We start from the raw sequence: 19,142 nt of genomic DNA, 5'->3' as shown, positions 1-19,142 counted from the left end.
TCCCACGCTCCAGGGAAAACAGCCCTAGCCTATTCAGCCTCTCCAACCCTGCCAACATCCTTGTAAATCTTTTCTGAACCCTTTCAAGTTTCACAACATCCTTCTGATAAGAAGGAGCCCAGAATTGCACGTAATATTCCAAAAATGGTCGGACCAATGTCCTGTACAGCCACAACATGACCTCCCAACTCATGTACTCAGTGCTCTGACCAAGAAAGGAAAGCATACCAAATGCCGCTTTCACTATCCACATGGTGCTCAGTGGTTAGCACTGCTGCCTCACAGCACCAGGGTCTCAGGTTCGATTCCAGGCTCGGGCAACTGTCTGTGTGGAGTTTGCACGTTCTCCCCATGTCTGCCTGGGTTTCCTCCGGGTGCTCCCGTTTTCTCCCACAGTCCAAAGATGTGCAGGTCAGGTGAATTGGCCATACTAAATTGCCCATAGTGCTCGATGCATTCGTCAGAGGGAAATAGGTCTGGGTGGGTTACTCTTCGGAGGGTCTGTGTGGATTGGTTGGGCCGAAGGGCCTGTTTCCATACTGTAGGGAATCTAATCTACCTGTGACTCTGCTTTCAAGGAACTATGAACCTGCACTCCAAAGTCTCTTTGTTCAGCAACACTCCCTAGGACCTTACCATTAAGTGTATAAGTCCTGCTATGATTTGCTTTTCCAAAATGCAACACCTCACATTTAACTAAATTAAACTCCATCTGCCACCTGTCAGCCCATTGGCCCATCTGATCACGATCCCATTTTATTTTGAGGTAACCTCCTTCACTGTCCTCTACACCTTCAATTTTGGTGTCATCTGCAAACTTACTAACTTATACCTCCTATGTTCACATTCAAATAGTTTATATAAATGACGAAAAGTATGGACCCAGTACTATTTCTTGTGGCACATCACTGGTCACAGGCCTCCAGTCTAAAAAATCAACTCTCCACCACCACCTTCTGTCTCCTACCTTTGAGCCACTTCTGCATCCAAATGGCTATTTCCACGAGATCTAACTTTGCCGACCAGCCTACCATGAGGAACCTTGTTGAACACCAGACTGAAGTCCATATGGATCAGGTCCACCATTCTGCCCTCTTCAAACCTCTTTGTGACTACTTCAAAAAACTCAATCAAGTTCGTGAGACATGATTTCCATGCACTAAGCCTTGCTGACTATCCCTAATCAGTCCTTGCCTTTCCAGTACATGTACATCCTGTCCCTCAGGATTCCCTCAAACAACATACCCACCATCGACGTCAGGCTCACCAGTCTATAGTTCCCTGGCTTTCCTTACCACCTTTCTTAAATAGTGGTCCTGCTGATCCCTCTCCCCTTTGAGAACATTCTGCACCCTCTCTGAGACATCCTTGATCCTGGCACCAGGGGGCAAAACACCATTTTGATTTTTTGCTGCTGGCCGCAGAAATGTCTGTCTGTGCCTCTGACCTGACAGCCCCCTATCACAATCGATTGCTTGGAACCCAACGTACCCCTCATTACATTTGAGCCAGCCTCGACATCAGAAATTTGGCTGTTGGTGCTACATTCCCCTGACAGTCCATCACCCCCTACATTTTCTAAAACAGTGTACTTGTTTGAAATGGGGATAGCCACAGGAGACTCCTGCAGTACCTGCCTACCCCTCCTACCTTGCCTCGAGTTAACCCATCTACCTGACTGTATCAGTAGCTTTTCTCCCTTCCTATAACTGCCATCCATCACATCCCCTAGCTTTTGTAAATTCCTCATTTCATCTAATTATCACACCAGTCGATCCGTGCAATCTGATAGGATTCCCAACCATAGATTCTTCCTGCAGACATAATCATCAGTAACATAGAAACTGTCCCTAACTCCCACATTTGACAGGAAGAGCATATCACTCTACTAAAGGCCGTCTTTGCTCCTTCACAATCTACACACTCAGAAAATAGCACAGTCATATTGCTTTAAAAAACAGTGCTCCAGGCTAACTTAATACTTATAGTTTATATTTTTAAAATTTGATCGAGAGACAGATTTCAATAAAACATAAAATCAAGAAAGAACCCACTGTACTCCCTACTGTAGACTTACAGCAAGGTTACATGTTAAGAAGCACTTACCTGTTCGCTCTCCATACACGTTCCTCCAATGTCAACTGTGAACTTCTCTCTTTGTTAATTTTGCTAAGATGTACTCTGCTGTCCAGAGATACATGTACTCAAATAGCAAAAGCAGTAGTTGTACAGATTCATTGTTGTGTCAGTTAACAGTATATGTTTCTTTCTCTTTCTCCCTCACTAACCATGTGCTCACTGCCTTTTGTCTGTTTTTCTCCTTTCTTTAAAAGTGCAATTGTATTGACTTTTTTCCCCCCAAAATTGCAAAACAATGCAATAGCGCATAAAACAGTAATTTCTGCTCCTGGAATTCGAGGAAATCACCTCCAACACCGAAAATACTTCAAAAAAGGAGCAGCTGTTACAGCCTCAATTTTTTCCCCATCCTCTATCTTGGATTATTCAGAATCCTTCATCTCAACCTCACTGTTATCTGAGGCATGGTGATCCTTGGGTTAAACCAACACCATATAGGTTAGGTTACTGGGTTCATTTATCCTCTCTGTGTTCTTTATTCTCTGACATTTCTCTAAATGCTTTTTAGCATTTTCATTATTCACAAAAAATTAATTTCCCTCTGTTCGAAGAACTTTAAATATGACAAACTGAAAGTAGTCAAAATTTCAGAATTTGACAAGCCTAGTGTCAAAATTTCAGAATTTGACAAGCCTAGTGTCAAAATTTCAGAATTTGACAAGCCTAGTGTCAAAATTTCAGAATTTAGCAAGTCTAGTATCTAATTTTAGGTGATGCCTTTCTATATAGTAACAAATAAAGGGAGGGACAGAAAGAAAGGATGAGAAGCGAAGAAACAGAGGAAGAGAAGTTGAAAATGGGAGGGAAAACTGATATTTCAAATCTCTAAAGAATAATTCATACTCTGCAGGCAATCAACTTATTAGGTTCCCAGCTAGTGGTATTTTCATAACAATCATATTCTGCACAAGTCAGTTTGAGTATTGGATTAGTTTTTATTGATATTTACACTCAAGAAAGCATCTGCTATAATATTGCCTTTGCCTTGTATGTGAATAATTTTAACTTAAATGGTTTTTGACTATTGGAGCAGTTTTTTGTCATGTTGGGAAAGTGCATAACGTATGAGCAGTTAGGGGAAGAGTTAAGTTTTGGGTTGTGTGACAAAGGCTCAGCTAGCTTGACTTTGACCAGATAAGAACTTGCAGTAAACGATGAGGTGCTGGAGGCAACGGTAGTGGGTTAACGAGGTAAAAAGCATCCATTGTGTAATGCCAGTTAATAAGGTTAAGAGCATCCATTGTGTAATGCCAGATGGCTTAATCTTTACAGTTGATGCTCGTTGATTGCAACAGTTACCCAACCAACATAGATGTTATCTTATTTGGATGCTATTCCCTGTATGTGACTATATAATTCCTTAAGAATCTGCTGTTCGAGGGAAGACCGAGAACTCATGTCTTTGTGCACATGGGCAATCGTTCTGTCTCTGTCCAGGGCCCAGAATAAAGCTGGAGAAGTTAAAGCCATACTGTGAAAGTTAAAGCTTCAACTGATACTGGGCTGGGGAAATAGAACAAAGGAATCTCTTAACTGGAAAAAAGGTTGTGGACCATGTAAGTAATCGTTTCTCGAGATTTGTTAGATGTGAACTCAACATTGGACTCGGTGTTTCTTTTTCCATTGTCAAATATTTTACCTGTTTCGTTTCCTGGAAAAATAGCTGACTGCCCATTTGATACTTACTGTGTCCTTTATTATTAGCTCTGCACCAATACCAATGATGCTGACATCAACAGTCAATTTAAATGGCTTCCCGTTATTCAATGCTGCTGAATTCCATGTTGTTATTCACACAGCTTTCAAATTGTCAAAGACACTGACTTTTCTTTTCGTCCATTCAAATTTCTTGCTTCACTAGATGTAACTTTGCCTTGTTTCATAGTATGGCCCAAATAAATTGGACAAATTTGATTTTAACCACTACAGTGTTAAAATTTGGAATGAACTTCTGAACTAATAAATTCCTTTTGTGCTGATTCACCACAGGATTTGCCATTTATCTTTGGCACGGTTTGCTTCTCTAGGTACAACTTAGTCTTGCACTGTAATCTATGACTTGGTTCAATAATGTCATTATTCATCATGAACTTAATCTCTTCTCTCATTTGAGGTTGCTTCTCTGGGTTTAATCCATACAGATGTGTTTTAGATGTAATGCATCCTTTGCATTGGCTTCTCCTACTCCAAGTTGCTATGTTTAAACTAATGATACGTAGCCAAAGAGATGGATTTCCTTGATTACTTACACAAATCAATTCAGGAGTCTGTAATATCTGTGGTATGTACTTTGAAAATGTTTTCAAAGATTGTCTGATATTTTGAAGCGCCTCTAAATGATCTAACCTGATTACTGGAGCATCAACTTGTGGATTTAAATTTCTGATTAATTTTTGAATTTTTCTGATTTTTAGTTTTTCTCTTTTACCATTTATGAATACATTTTTGGTCTGACTATCCTTCAATGTTTTGTTGAAGCTTTTCATCTTGCACACACCACAAGTATTCCAATTTAAGGGAAAACCAACAACAATGTTGCATTGGAAGACAATGTGGGCTGTGATAGAGGCATTGCCATGGAGCATGCATCAGTTCATGATAATGATTAACTTCCATGCTTTGTTTAAATTTGAAACCAGGCAGATTAACTGTGATTGGTCAAGGTATTGCACAAACAGGAAAAGCTACAGCCATGAGCTGCTGTCACCTATAGTTTCCTGTGTTGACCAAATAAGGCTAGTGTCATAGCAGTCTCCACTATGGCACCACTACTACCTTTTATATGGAGTTTGGAATATCACTTCTTTGACTTGGTGTAAACATTTAGGAGTTGTTTACCAGTAAATTTCGTTGGCTGGGATGAACAACATGATCAGGCTTTGATTAATCCATTGACTGAGTGCCAGAGATCTTTCTGAAATGGATCACATTTCAGCTAGGTTAACAGAACAAAGGACTTTTTTCAGAAGACTCCCAAATCACGTCAGAAAAGCACAATGCGCTGAAGTTAATTTCAGAGAAGACAAAGAACCATGAGGCGAGACTGCACGGAGACAAAGTTGGTCACTTGACTCGAATTGGATTCAATTTGATTTAAGCCAAACTAAAAGTAAGAGTTAGGGTTAAATATGGATTAAGTAAAGGGAGGTAAAGTGCAGTTAAATGAACTAAGTTAAAGCTGAAGTTAAGTTAAATGAAATAAGAAGTAAATGTTGCAATTAATTAATGTTTTATATTAAATATTAGTACTTAAGGAATTAAAGTAAACAAGGCTTTACTGAATTAAGTTCAATGTTGATTCCCCGTGTTTTGTATGTCACATATGGGAATACTTAGTTTGAGTGCTCCTTTTCAGCCACAGCAAGATGACAGCATCTTATTTGTGTTGAAAATCACATCTGTTCGCTCTGCATATAGCAGTGTGGAACAGTTAGCTTTACCTGTAACACCAATTTCTGAGAATTTTCTGAAAAAACCTGAGATACACTGGACACTTTTTCAGGACTAAGAGTGACCACCTTTGGGTCCAACATGAGTTTGCACAGCATACAGTGAGAAATGATCTGATCAGCGTGGCCATTATCATGCCGAAAGCCTTTGATGCCATCTGTTTAGCATTAAGTTTGCAAAATGAACAAATTGCTCAGGCCTGACTAATGAGGACACAGATCAGACCAATCTTACAATGCGTGGAACTGTAAGAATTTCAACATGTATAGCCATCAGTGAAGATCAGTTTGCAGTGGATAGTGGTCAATTTCTCTGGCCCCATTGGCCAATTTCTTAACTAGGACATCAAATAAAGGGAATTTCCCTCTCATGCAGTGTAAATGTTGGGTTTTTTCCCCCTGTATTGGTATTCCTGCAAATTTTACTTGTATATTGGTTCTGGTTTACTTTTTGAGCAGGCTTTGTGGAAGAACTTAATTCAGGTTTGGCTTATTACTTTTCTACTAAATAAGGTGGACTAAGCATGTCAGCCTTTTTCTTTTATCATTTATCCTTTACATTTAACTTTATTTAAATTGTATCAGATAACTACATTTTCACATCATCTCCCCTTGTCATAGATTCAGACAGGAAGAAGAGGAGTCAATGGATTGGAAGATTTAGTCACAAAACTGGCAAGAAACAATACAATACTTCTCTGCTCACGATTCTCTGTTGCTTTGATCTCCACTAGTTGTTCCTTGTTACACCACCTCAGTGAGGCTGATTTTTGAATCAACTACGTAATTTGACAAGATAAAATCTATTCCTTATAAAGGGATCTGTTCCACTACTCTGACCACAAATTCTGTATTTATTCGATCACTCTTTATATTGGGTCCAGTTTGTAATCTCCATGTATACCTCCAATGAAACATTTCTCCTTCACAAATCTGTCTGGAGGACATGTTTTGGAGATGCCAGTGTTGGACTGGGGTGTACAAAGTTAAAAATTTCACAACAGCAGGTTATAGTCCAACGGGTTTAATTGGAAGTACAGTAGCTTCCGTCTGGAAGAGAAATTGTATCAATCAACATCAGCAACTGATTTGTTCCAAGGTGTTGTGTGATTTGTAATTTTGTACACCCCAGCCCAACACCGGCATCTCCAAATCATGATTTGCTCCAGTGTCTCTCAATACCTTTAGTTATTTAACTCTGTGGATAGAAGAAGGAAATACTACTCCATTTGAAATGAAATACTCAGAACCTTCAATAGTCTGACTCTTCTTATCAACTCTCAAAAATTGTTTTGACTGTTTTGAGTTATCTATCTCTTTGAAGGTTGAAAGGGAATGATAGCTTCAATTTTAATACCCATGCCCTTTCCTGATGCAGTGTTTTGAGGATTTCTTAGACATTGCCAATTGCAGTTGGTCTCCCATTTGACATCAAGCAATTGGTTTTAGTATGTTCACTCTTATTACAATGGAAGCACTTTTAAAGTTCTAGATTTCTTTATTATTTTGTCCTTTTGTATATTGCCTAAAGCGTGCATCTGCAAATGTTCTACTTAACTATTTCCTGACGTTTGATTCTGTGTGAGATATCATGTGAATCTGTCTCTTCTTGGATGTTTGACACTTGATACTTATCCAAATAATGTTTGAGGTTCATTGTTGGTCTGTTTGCTGAGCTGCTAGGTTTGTTGGCAGATGTTTCATGCTCTTTCTAGGTGACATTATTAGTGCTGTGTTGCCTCCTGTGAAGCACTGCTATACTGTTCTGTTTTGATTTTATGTAGTTCTGTTTGAGCTGTTTCTGGTTGGTGCTGGTTCCTGTTTTTCATTGCAGCGGTTTGTATGTCAGGTCCAGGACAATGTGTTTGTTGGTGGAGTCTGAGGATGAGTACCATGCTTCCAGGAGTGTTTGAGATTCTGTAGAATTGAGTTGTGGAATTCTTTCATAATTATGATTTCCCTTATATTTTGAAAGCTTTGTTTCTAACTTAAGTGATTGAAACCATTGATCCCATGACATTTTTTTATCTTGCAAATTTTTATTAGGTTTCTTTGTTGTAGTTCTACATTTTAATTGATGAGGTTTAGAGACAAGCCCACAAACATTGAGTATTGTTTTTGTAAACAGTTTGATGGACTTAGATTGTTCTTCTGATAAATTGGTATACACATTTTATAACGTTTTCTGTTAAAACACTTTATAACATTAACGTCCAAACATATTTTGACCACTTCATTTTCCCAGCCATCTTTTCAAATGAGGTGAAATTTCTTTCCACTGCATCTACTTTAAATTTAGCCACTATGCATGGATTTTTAGTTAAATCAACCTCCTTTATTGGAATCAGAATCATCTTCTGAGCCACTGACTTTTGTTTTTTGCTTTAATGTTATCTAACTTCCCCCTCCACACTGAAATTAAAATTTTTAAAATTCCATTTCTTTTTTTCATTTAATTCTATTTTCATTTCCATTTCTCTCCCATCCTTTTCTTCCAGTTATTTTTAAAAATTTTTTCTATCTCTAGTGAAAATTTGTTTGTATTTCTAAGTGAAACGTAGCTAATTATTGAGGCGACACATCAGCTTCAGGATTCCTTCCTTTTAATTCTAAATGTTGGGTAATCCCTTTTAACATTCTTAGAAAATCCTGACTTTATTTCTACCTTGAAGTTACCTGCTAACTCTCTCTCTCTGTTTAGCTCAAATATTTCGTAGGACTCCCTTCCACTCCATACAAAGTCGTCTTGTCATTGCAATCCATAAAATGAACTTCATGACCACTCTCGAGTTTTATGTCCAGAATTTCCATATCCTCCAATTTCTTTTATATAAATCCATGGGTCCCTCTTAAATTCAATGAATTACTTTCCTTTACAAGTCCCCACTTTCTGATGCTAGACAACAGTAAACCTGGACAAGTCAGATCCCAGTGTGAAACATGGTTTGATAGGTCATAAGTTTAATTTTCAAAGTTTAGTTAGTCATTGAAGATATTAAGGTGAGTCTGTCATGTCCTTCAATAAAAGGAAACCAGTTTATTACACAAATGGAAAAAAAACAAGCTACATGTATATGATTATTCAAAAAATTAGCATGAACAGCAATATCAAGCTGCATTTTTTTCTGAGCAACCTCCCTGACAGTCAGTGGAGAAGGCAGTTTGGACCCTCAGACCTGCTGCACCATTCAATAGGATCGCGGCTGATCCGACACTCCTCACTTTGACTTTCACACCCTTTTCTGTTAACCCTTGATTCACTTGTTAAATAGGCAGGATTTTCAATACATCTATCAACTTGAAACTGAGCTGTGGGTCACCATCAGGAGCAATATTGTATTCACCCATGATTTGTAAGCTCATGGCCCAGTAAATCCTCAACATTGCCATTCATCCCTATAAGATTGAGGTATCAACCTTTGTTCGATGAAGCATGTAGGAGAACATGCCTGGAGCAGCACCAAGCATACTTAATAAAAATTAGATGTCAGCTTAGTGGAGTATATTATCTCTCAAAAGGTACTTAGATTTGCAGGATGTGATCAGTAGTGTCCTACAAGAGACTTTTTGGGTTAGGGCCTCAATTATTCACATTATTTAGAATCATAGAATTCCAACAGTGTGGGAACAGGCCATTCGGCCCAACAAGTCCACACCGACCCTCCAAAGAGCAACCCACCCAGCCCCATTCCCCTAACCTATTAGTCTACATTTACCCCTGATCAAAGCACCTAACCCACACATCCCTCAGCACTATAGATAATTTAGCATGACCAATTCACCTAACATGCACATCTTTGGATTGTGAGAGGAAACTGGAGCACCCGGAGTAAACCCTCACAGACACGGGGAGAACGTGTAAACTCCACATAGACAGTTGCCCATGCTGGAATCAAGCCTGTGTCCCTGATGCTGTGAGGCAGCAGTGCTAACCACTGAGCCACCATGCTGTCCTTTTAATTACAGATATTTATTAACAACTTCCATAACAGCTTAGAAAGTCACGTATCCAAATTTGCTGATGACACGAAGTTAGGCAGCATTGTTGACAGTGTAGGTGATAACGTAAAGTTACAAAGGGATTTTAATTAGACAATGTGAATGGGCAAAATTGTGGCAAATGGACATAAGTGAGTGTGCAGTTTTCCATTTTGGTCTGAAAACTGCATAGATCAGGCTACTTTCTAGATGGTATGAAATTGAATACAGTGGATGTCAAAAGAGACTTGGGGGTTCAGGTGCATAATCTTTAAAATGCCACAAACCGATAAAGAAAATAACGAAGAAAGCCAATGGAATGCTGGCCTTTAAATCTGGATGACTAGGGTACAAGAATGCAAAAGTTAGAAATCCCTGGTTAGAGCCCTCTTGGACTACTGTGAATAGATCTGGGCATCATAACTTAGGAAGGGAGTATAACGTAGGTTTATCCCCTTCAGGGGTTTAAATTATGAGGAGTGACTATATAAGTTAGGCCTGTTTTCTCTAGCATTTAGAAGGTTAAGGGGGGGATCTGATTGAATTCTCAAGATATTAAGAGGAAAAGAGAGGGTAGATAAAGATAAACTATTTTCATTGGTTGGGAATTCTGGAACGAGAGGATAGAGTCTGAGAATTAGGGCCAGACCGTTCAGGAGAGATGTTAGGAAACATATCCATACGCAGAAGGGTAGTGAATATTTGGAACCCTTGACAGGGTGGTTAAGAAGACATTTAGCATGCTTGCCATTGAGTATAGGAATTAGGACCTCATGTTATGGTTATATAGGACGTTGCTGAAGCCATGTTTTGGAGTACTGTGTACAGTTCTGGTCAACCTGCTATAGGAAGGATGTTATTATATTGGATAGGGTTCAGAAAAGATTTACAAGCATAGAATGCAGAGTGCCAAGAAGTAATTCTCAGTTGAGTGGATGTGGTTAAAGATTACAATCAACAAGAATGCAGAGACTCAGTGTTGCAGCTTATTGACAATAGCAGTTGTACCAATGTCAGACAAGAATGAGACAGGCAAGATAGGCCAAATGCAGGAAAATGGGACTAATTTAGTTTGGGAAACTTGGTCAGCATGATGAGGTTGACCGAAGGGTCTGTTTTCATGCTGTATGACTCTAACAAACAGCAGTGGAAGTAGAATCAAAGGTATTAAGAGATATGGACCAAAGGAAGGTATATGGAGTTATATGGTTTATGGTACAAGCTAAAAGGGTTGACTAGCCGACTACTGTTCCTGTGTTTCTACATTCATTGTCTTATCTGTACCATTCTTGTATGACATTAGCACAACTGCTACTCTCAGTAAGCTTCAGCATAGAGTCTCTCTGCATTCTTGTTAATTGTAATCTTTAACTACATCCCCTCAACTAAGGACTAATATTTGGAACGCTGTGTTCTACATTTTCTGAAAGTAAGCTATTCTGTACAACATACACAGGAACTCCCACAAGGTTTTGATGAACATTTCAGTTTCTTACTGTGACAGTGTATCTAATAATCAGTTGTTGCTAGATTGGTAATCCACACGCCTAGACTGATAACCTTGAGACTTATGATTTTGTATTTGTGGAAAAAAAAATCAAATAAAGTCTGAATAAAAAGCTACTGTCAGTTGTGACTGCAAAGCTATCAGGTTGTGAAAACCTAATTGATTTACTGATATAATTTTAGGGAAGGAAACTGCTATCCTTGCACATAATTTCAGTGTATGATTTATAGTGTATGTGATTTAACTGAACTGTTTTCTGAACTTGACTAGCAAGCCACGCAGTTGTATCAAACTCATGGAAAGAAGGGTAATGAGAACAAACTAGACTGTTCTGCTTTGACCTAGGTCAGTGGTTCACCAATGCACACTCAGTCGAACATTTCCTGAGTAATGCTTCATTTAACATTACTATATGAATGTGTGACAACTTCATTATGTTTGGCAATTTTATAGGAGGCTTGGACAATAGAAGCCGTGCTGGTTATGGAATAAATTATTCTATTCGCTTGGGTGAAAAAGATTTTCAGAGTCCAGCATGTAAAAGATCATCTGAACAGGAAAATGAATCAAAGAAGAAAAAGACAAATGTACAAGACACGTTGATTCAGAATAGCCATCACAAAGAACAGGCTTCAAAATTACAAGGAATGTGTAATGCTAATGAGCAAGGGGATTCCTGTTATTTTTTGGATGCTACAAAAGAAGGAAACATAGGCCGATTTATTAACGTAAGTAAACTTACTGATCTAAGAGATTTTCATGAATAGGAAACTGTTCCACAATAATACCAGCTAAATATTCTGTGCAATTGCTCAAATTTCAGTTGACTGCCAAAATCAGATTAAGGCATTGTGAGTAAACAATAGCAACTTAGATTTATGTATCGCCTTTAACTGAATGAAGTTGTCCAATGTCCTTCACAGGAACATCATAAAGCAAATTTTGACATTTAACCAAATATAGAGATTTTCAGGCAAATAACCAAGAGGTTGGTTTTAAAGAATCACTTTCAAGATAAAAGTGAGGTAGAGCTATGGCGAGATTTAGGAAGGGATTTGAGAAATTAGCGAGTGTGAGTCCAGTGGTTAGCAATGCCGCCTCACAGAGCTGGTTTGTTTCCAGTCTTGGGTAACTGTGTGGAGTTTGCACATCCTCCCTGTGTGGGTTTCCTCCAGTTCTTCTGGTTTCCTTCCACAGTTCAAAGATGCGCAGGTTAAGTGGATTGGCCCTGCTAAATTGACTCATAGTTTTCAAGGATGTGCGTGGTAGGTTGGATTAGTCACAGTAATTGCGGGGTTACAGGGATAGGGTGGAGAACTGGATCTGGGATAGGATGCTATTTGGAGGGTCAGTGTAGATTACTGGGCCAAATGGCCTTTTTTTGCACTATAGGGATTCTGAGTCAAATTGCTGCAGAAATGGCAACTAATGGTGGAATTATTTTAAATCAGGACTACTCAAAGTACTAGAGTAGAGCATAAATGTCTCTGACGATTGCTGAACTGGAAGAGATTCCAGGATAGGGAGGAGCACAACCATTTAAGACTTTGAAAACAAAAAGAAGAATTTTAAAATGAAGTATTGTTTAACTGGAGTCAGGTTAGGACTGATAGGTGTTGATAACTCATTATGACGAAAGATACAGGCAGCAGGGTTTTGTATTTTCTCATGTTTATGTAGAAAAGAAAATGTAAAACCTTTCAGGAGTGTGTTGAAATAGTCAACTCTGAAGATAATCAAGATGTGGTTGAAGGTTTCAGCTGCAGATGAACTGAAGCATGAGTAGATTATAGCAAATTTATGGAAAGGCAAATTGGGGGCCTCATTGAGCAATATGCAATAATAGTTTCCAGTTAAGCAAAAATATACTCGTCAAATGTAAAGTTCTTTAAAAAGGTCATGGTTTAGAGGTTTGGGGGTGTGATCCTTGGTCATGCAGTAACCACTTAACCATCAACTCCAACAACAGCTGCTGCCACCATCATGTCGTCTTCACTTAGCTCAGGATGTTAGCAGTTGCTGGAAAGTTGCTTGTTAGAGTAAGATAAGGGCCCGTGGTGTCAGAAGCAAGGTGCCAGGATAGATAGAAGCTTGGCTGCCTAGCAGAAAGGAGAGAGCAGGGATAAATGAATCCTTCTCAGGATGGTGATAAGTAGTGTTCCGCAAGGCTCAGGTTTTGGACCACAACTTTTCACTTTATACATGAACAATCTAGATGAAGGAACTGATGGCACTCTGGCTAAATTTACAGACAATACAAAGATAGGTAGAGGGACGGGAAGCATTGAGGAGGCAGAGAGGCTGCAGAAGCATTTGGACAGGTTTGGAGAGTGGCCAAAGAAGTGGTAGATGGAGTACAATGTGAGAAATTGTGAGGTCATGCACTTTGGTAGGAAGAATAGAGGCATGGACTATTTTCTAAATGGAGAGAAAATTCAGAAGTCTGAAGTGCAAAGAGACTTGGGTGTTCTGGTCTAGGATTCCCACAAGGTAAACTTGCAGCTGAGTCAGTAGTTAGGAAGGCAAATGCAATGATAGCATTTATTTTGAGAGGTCTTAAATATAAAAGTAGGGATATACTTCTGCAGCTTTATAAGGCTCTGGTCAGACCATATTTGGAGTATTGTGTGCACTTTTGGGCCCCGTGTCTCTGGAAGAATGCACTGGCCCTGGCACATGTTTGGAAGAGGCTCATGAATGTAAAGCTTAACATATGAGGAACGTTTGAGGACTCTGGGTTTATACTTGATGGAGTTCAGAAGAATGAGTGGGGATCTAATTTAAATATACAGAATAATGAATGGCCTGAACAGAGTAGATGTTGGGAAGATATTTCCATTGGTAGAAGAGGCTAGACCTGAGGACAGAGCTTTAGAGTAAAATGAAGACCTTTTAGAACAGAGATAAGGAGAACTTTCTTCAGCCAAAGAGCTGTGAATCTATGGAAATTATTGCCACAGAAAGCTGTGGAGGCCAGGTCATTAAGTATATTTAAGACTGAGATAGATAGATAGGTAGGTTCTTGATTGTAAAGGGAATCAAGGGTTACAGGGAGAAAGCAGGAGAATGGGATTGAGAAACTTATCAGCCATGATTGAATTGCAGAGCGGACTTCAGGGGCTGAATGTCCTAATTTCTGCTCCTATGTTTTATGGTTTTATGGTCTTATCTAGCCCAATAGCAGGTGCGCCTTAGATCTTACCGTTCGAGACCATTAATTGTTCCTTGCATTTTTCCCAACCCCAAGCCACCCCATCCAAATTCTAGGCTAGCGTATTTTGTTTTTGATTTTTAAATTTGTCTGGACAGGAATGAATAAAGTAATTGTCATTGGAAGTACTTCTGCTCCTTGCACATTTGTTTTCCTTGGCTTTTGCATAATGATCTGATTCTTCCACAATCTGTTTGTTTATAGCATAGCTGTGATCCAAATCTTATGGTACAAAGTGTTTTTGTAGATACACATGACAAGAATTTGCCGTGGGTTGCTTTTTTCACTAACAGGTAAGTGAGTATTAACAGATAAAATCAGAATATTTGTTCAGTGAATATTGTTGATAGCATTTCAAATAAAATTTAATCATAGGTTCCATTTTATCGTGCATATTTGCATTTTATATAATACTCATGTTTTTTTCAGTAAGTGATAATCTGCAAAACCAGTTCAGTCATTTAATGTTCTACCTTTGGTCAGTCAAATCAAATTGAGGCAGTATGGGGATGGTGTTAGTCTCAACTTCTGATACTGAATTTATAATGTCAACTTGATTTTACACAGTACTTCAGACATTGGGGAAAAAAGAAAATCACCAGATGCTTCACAGAAGCATAATCAAACCAAAGTTAACACTGAGTCACAAAGATATCAGAACAGGTGACCAAATGTTGTGTCAAACAGATTTTAAGGATGCCTTAAAGGGGGAGAGGTGTGGAGGGATCTAGGGAAGAAACTGCAGTGCTTTTCAAAGTCTTCCCACTGCACCTCATTTCAAGGCTTGAAAACTGTTGCGATTCCTTGGAGAACTGAGAGTTGGGGGAGAAGACTAGAAGAACCAAGGGAGTTTGCTGGAGCTCCTTGGCAACCACTGTTTCCTCTGGGATTGCAGCTCCAAAACTTTAGCCTCTGATCTTTTTTGGGGTCCCATCTCCCAATGTGGGAGCCCTAATTTAGGGACTTGGCAGCTGGAAATAGGGGTGCCAATCATGGAACAAGAGGAAGAGACAAGAATTTGAGGTGATGGTTGCATGTCTCACTTTATTTCTGAATGAAGTTACAGTATAATGCATTTGAATTTTTTATTTAAAAGACATCAGTTAGGTTGACTAGCTGCTTGCATTGGGAGTGATCAAATGAAGCTGTCTGTCTGAGAGAGAACTGCTGTCTACATGCAGCAATTTCCAAATGACATTGCGTATTGAACCTTAGATTTTGAACCTTTTCGGTTGAGTTCTGTTAAAACGGGTAATATTAATACCAGTCATCAACAGGTATGCTGATGGAACTGTTTAGTAGGCATTAATTACCTCCCTTTGTGCAGTGTGTTTCTGAATTTTATTCATGAAATTTTAACTCTTTTTAGACTTTTTACTCTTCTTGAACATTCCAACTGCTGGAAATTGCTCCACTTTTTCTACCTGATCTTTCATCTGTGACATCTTGAAAGCTTTGACCAAATCACCCCATAGCCTTCTAAATTCTAAAGAATACAACCTTAATTTGTGTAACTACTCCTCCTAACTTAATCCGTGGACCCTACTTATCGTTCTGGTAAATGTATGCTGCACTTGCCATGATATGCTTCCTAAGCTGTGGTGTCCTGAACTGCTGTCAAGACTCTGGAGTGATTGTCCTATCCTAGTAACTATTCCCATTCAAATCATTTCAAGAGAAATAACAACTCATTGTCATACCAGTACTGCAACAGATAAATCTCTTTGAAAAAGTCTTCAGGAGATAAACTTATAAATATTAAAATTTATTGATTTACTCATAGATAAAAACATGAGTGAAACTCCCAATTTTGCCCATTGTAAGCCTGAGTGTTCTGCGTATGATATTGCAATATATTTTACACACCCTTCTCTCCACGCATACACCCAAACATGCACACATCACTCATCACAGATTAACAGAGAGCTACACCTAACTTTGAAAAAACAGAGTTAATGTTTCAAGTCCAAAGTATTCTCTTTTTCCAGACAGGAGTAATACTGATCTCCAAATGTTAACTCTGTATCTCTCTCCACAGATGTTGGTTTGTGAAGCGATTTCTGATTTTACATCAGATTTCAAAGATCAACAGTATTTTGATTTTGTTTAACTATTATGAGAATGGCTCAGAGGATTAAGAAATTTAGTCATATAGACAGATTGTAGGGTGGGAGGGTTCACAGAAAGAGAAGGTTAAGATGGGATTCATTTAATGGAAGCAGTCAAAAGTCATGCATGATTTAAACGGAATTGCTAGAGAAACTATTCATACTGAGAACCAGAGTACAGCAATTTAAAAGAGTTGACACAAGAACAAATGCTGACATAAGAGAAGACCTTTATACTCAGTAAGTGGTTCGGATCTGAAATGCCCTAGCTGCTAGTATGATAAAGGCAGATTCAATCATGACTTTCAAAACAGAATTTGATAACTGCTTGAAGAGAAAATATAGTAAAGTGTGAGACCAACTCTTGCAGAGACAAGACATGGGGACACAATGGGTTGAATGGCTTCTTTCAGTACTATAATGAGTCTGTGATTCCAAATGGGTTGATTCTTTGCCTAAAGTGATTTTTAAACATGGGCTTAATTTAGCAACTAAGATGCCTTCCTGATATTGATATTGAATGATATTATGAAAAGGTTGATTGTTGTGCTATATTTAACCATGTGTTCTACCTCAGTATCATGGAAATTCACAATGGATTTGAAGCCTACTTTAACAAGGAGGTCCAAGATATTCCTTAATGTTCGTTATCATATGTGTATTTTTGTATTAGGTATATCAAAGCAGGATCAGAGTTGACATGGGACTACAGGTACTCCACAGGAAGCATGCCTGAAGAAGAAATTCCATGTCTTTGTGGATCTACCAATTGCAAAGAAAGTATAGTGTAATACTTATAACAAGTTCCAAAATCCATTATTATATGGTTGAAAAATGCAGATCTGAGTCTCTACCTCTTATCAGCAAAGATATTACCATTTATTGGGTACTGAAATGAGAATAAAATCTTTTACATTAAATCTAAATTAATATGATTCTCCAACTCCCATTTTTTTGAGCTTTCAAATTTGTGTTGGACAAATAATAATTTTGTATCTTTTGAAATTTATAAGCTTTTTATCTGGTATTACAAACATTTCTTGCAATACAAATACTAAAATTGATTGAAATGATCATCTTATCATTGCCTTGAATTTATGGGCAGTACACAGTAAGGTGAAATTTTTCTGCGGACTTAGTCACACATACCTGAAGATCCCAGACTTGCAGCAAGATATGACCTTGGACTTTACGGCATCACAATTGATATCTCTCTCAAAATCTGAAGAGGAAAACTTGAATGATGCTTCCAGTTCCAGTTTTAATTAATGATTCATGCTGGTAAATGCATGCATATAAAGACTGGTTGAGAATTGCATGATTCCTTCCCTCGTCATGCACCAAGGCTTCAAAACTACAGTCAAGTAACCTAGTGATAATCTTCAAAGGGTTTTCATAGACATTGGTCACTCAGGAAAGGAAAGAAGATGGTTGATAAAGTAATTCTTTGATAAAATCGAGAGCATTGAATCAGATACAAATTCTTTGTCCTTGCACTGTTGACAGAAAGCCGTAATGCAATTGAGGTTGCAGGTTTCAGAAGAACATTATATATATTCCGTCCAAAATTAGTTCATGTCTTCTGCAGTTGCTTTGGTGGGGTACAAACCTTTCCTACCTATATGCATAGGAGCATTTTGAGAATATCTGTTGCTGCTCTATCTCCCATTTGTTTAAGATTCCTTGTGACTTTCAGTCAGCAGCATGTAACACAGAAGAAAAGCTTGAAAAGCTTCATCTTGAAGTAACAAATGCACCTGATGATGATTGTCATGTACTGCAGACTGATTGATTGCTTCAGTGTTGACTGTGGCAAATCTAAACATGAGTTGAAATATATATCTATACAATGGCAATGTTTGAATGTTATAGATGGAAGACCTTCAATGAAGGTCTTATCCAATTAAAAATGTAAATATGTTTTTGTAAAAGTAGAAGTTAATTTTCTGTTACTGGTTTTCACTGATCAGATTACTGAGTACTAGGTATAAAATGTACACTTGCATTAGCAAGTTTTGAGAAGATTTGTAGCTCAGGTTGACGTTCTGGATGTAGGTTTGCTCGCTGAGTTGGAAGGTTCATTTCCAGACATTTCATCACCCTACTAGGTAACATCTTCAGTCCGCCTCCGGGCCAAGCAGAAACACGCACAACAATTCCTAGAAGCATGGAACTCCAACCGGAACTCAATCAACAAACACATTGAGTTAGACCCCATCTACCACCCACTAGAAAAAGAACAGGAAATGACATCACCACAGGAAATGACATAACCAACCCAAAGAAACTCAAACATATAAATAGAAAGCAGGAATTATCAACAGTGCTTGGCCTGGAGGCCCACTGAAGATATCACATAGTAGAGTGATGAAATGTCTGGAAATGAACCTTCCAGCTCAGTGACCAAACTTACATCTAGTACACTTGCATTTTGTTTGATATTTTTGCATTATGTCAGGATGATTGTCAAAAAGACTACTTCTGGGCTGACTCTTTGTTTTCTTTTGTAATGAAATGCAAAATACCAAGGTTATATATGTAATTTTCTATTTTCAGAATTATCCTTTAATGTTTGTGTTTTGGTGTCCAAATTAAAGTGTCAATTTAAGATAGAATCTTTTTTTAAAAAAAACTCAATAGTATTATGTTTTGGTGTTTTTTTTTAAGAGAACAACAACCTTACCAACTGGGAAGGCATCAAGTAAAGTTGAATGTTTTTTTAGATTACTTAGTGTGGAAACAGGCCCTTC

General features: G+C 38.3%; 1 protein-coding gene across 10 annotated transcripts in view; it reads left to right on the top strand.

Moving 5' to 3' along the window:
* The window catches only part of LOC140486011 (histone-lysine N-methyltransferase SETDB2-like), a 94,595-nt gene extending 75,608 nt beyond the window's left edge, over window positions 1-18,987 (top strand). For all 10 annotated transcript variants that reach the window (XM_072584541.1, XM_072584537.1, XM_072584539.1 and 7 more), the window contains 3 exons: window positions 11,527-11,801; window positions 14,489-14,577; window positions 17,066-18,987. In XM_072584541.1, the coding sequence (XP_072440642.1) occupies window positions 11,527-11,801; window positions 14,489-14,577; window positions 17,066-17,183 (482 nt within the window). In that variant the 3' untranslated portion in view covers window positions 17,184-18,987. The remainder of the gene's footprint in view (window positions 1-11,526; window positions 11,802-14,488; window positions 14,578-17,065) is intronic.
* The last annotated feature ends 155 nt before the right edge of the window (window positions 18,988-19,142 follow it).

The sequence above is a fragment of the Chiloscyllium punctatum genome, chromosome 15, assembly GCF_047496795.1.
Source record: "Chiloscyllium punctatum isolate Juve2018m chromosome 15, sChiPun1.3, whole genome shotgun sequence".
Lineage (NCBI taxonomy): Eukaryota > Metazoa > Chordata > Chondrichthyes > Orectolobiformes > Hemiscylliidae > Chiloscyllium > Chiloscyllium punctatum.
Note: the sequence above shows the minus strand (reverse complement) of the source record. Positions and strands in the feature narration are given on the sequence as shown.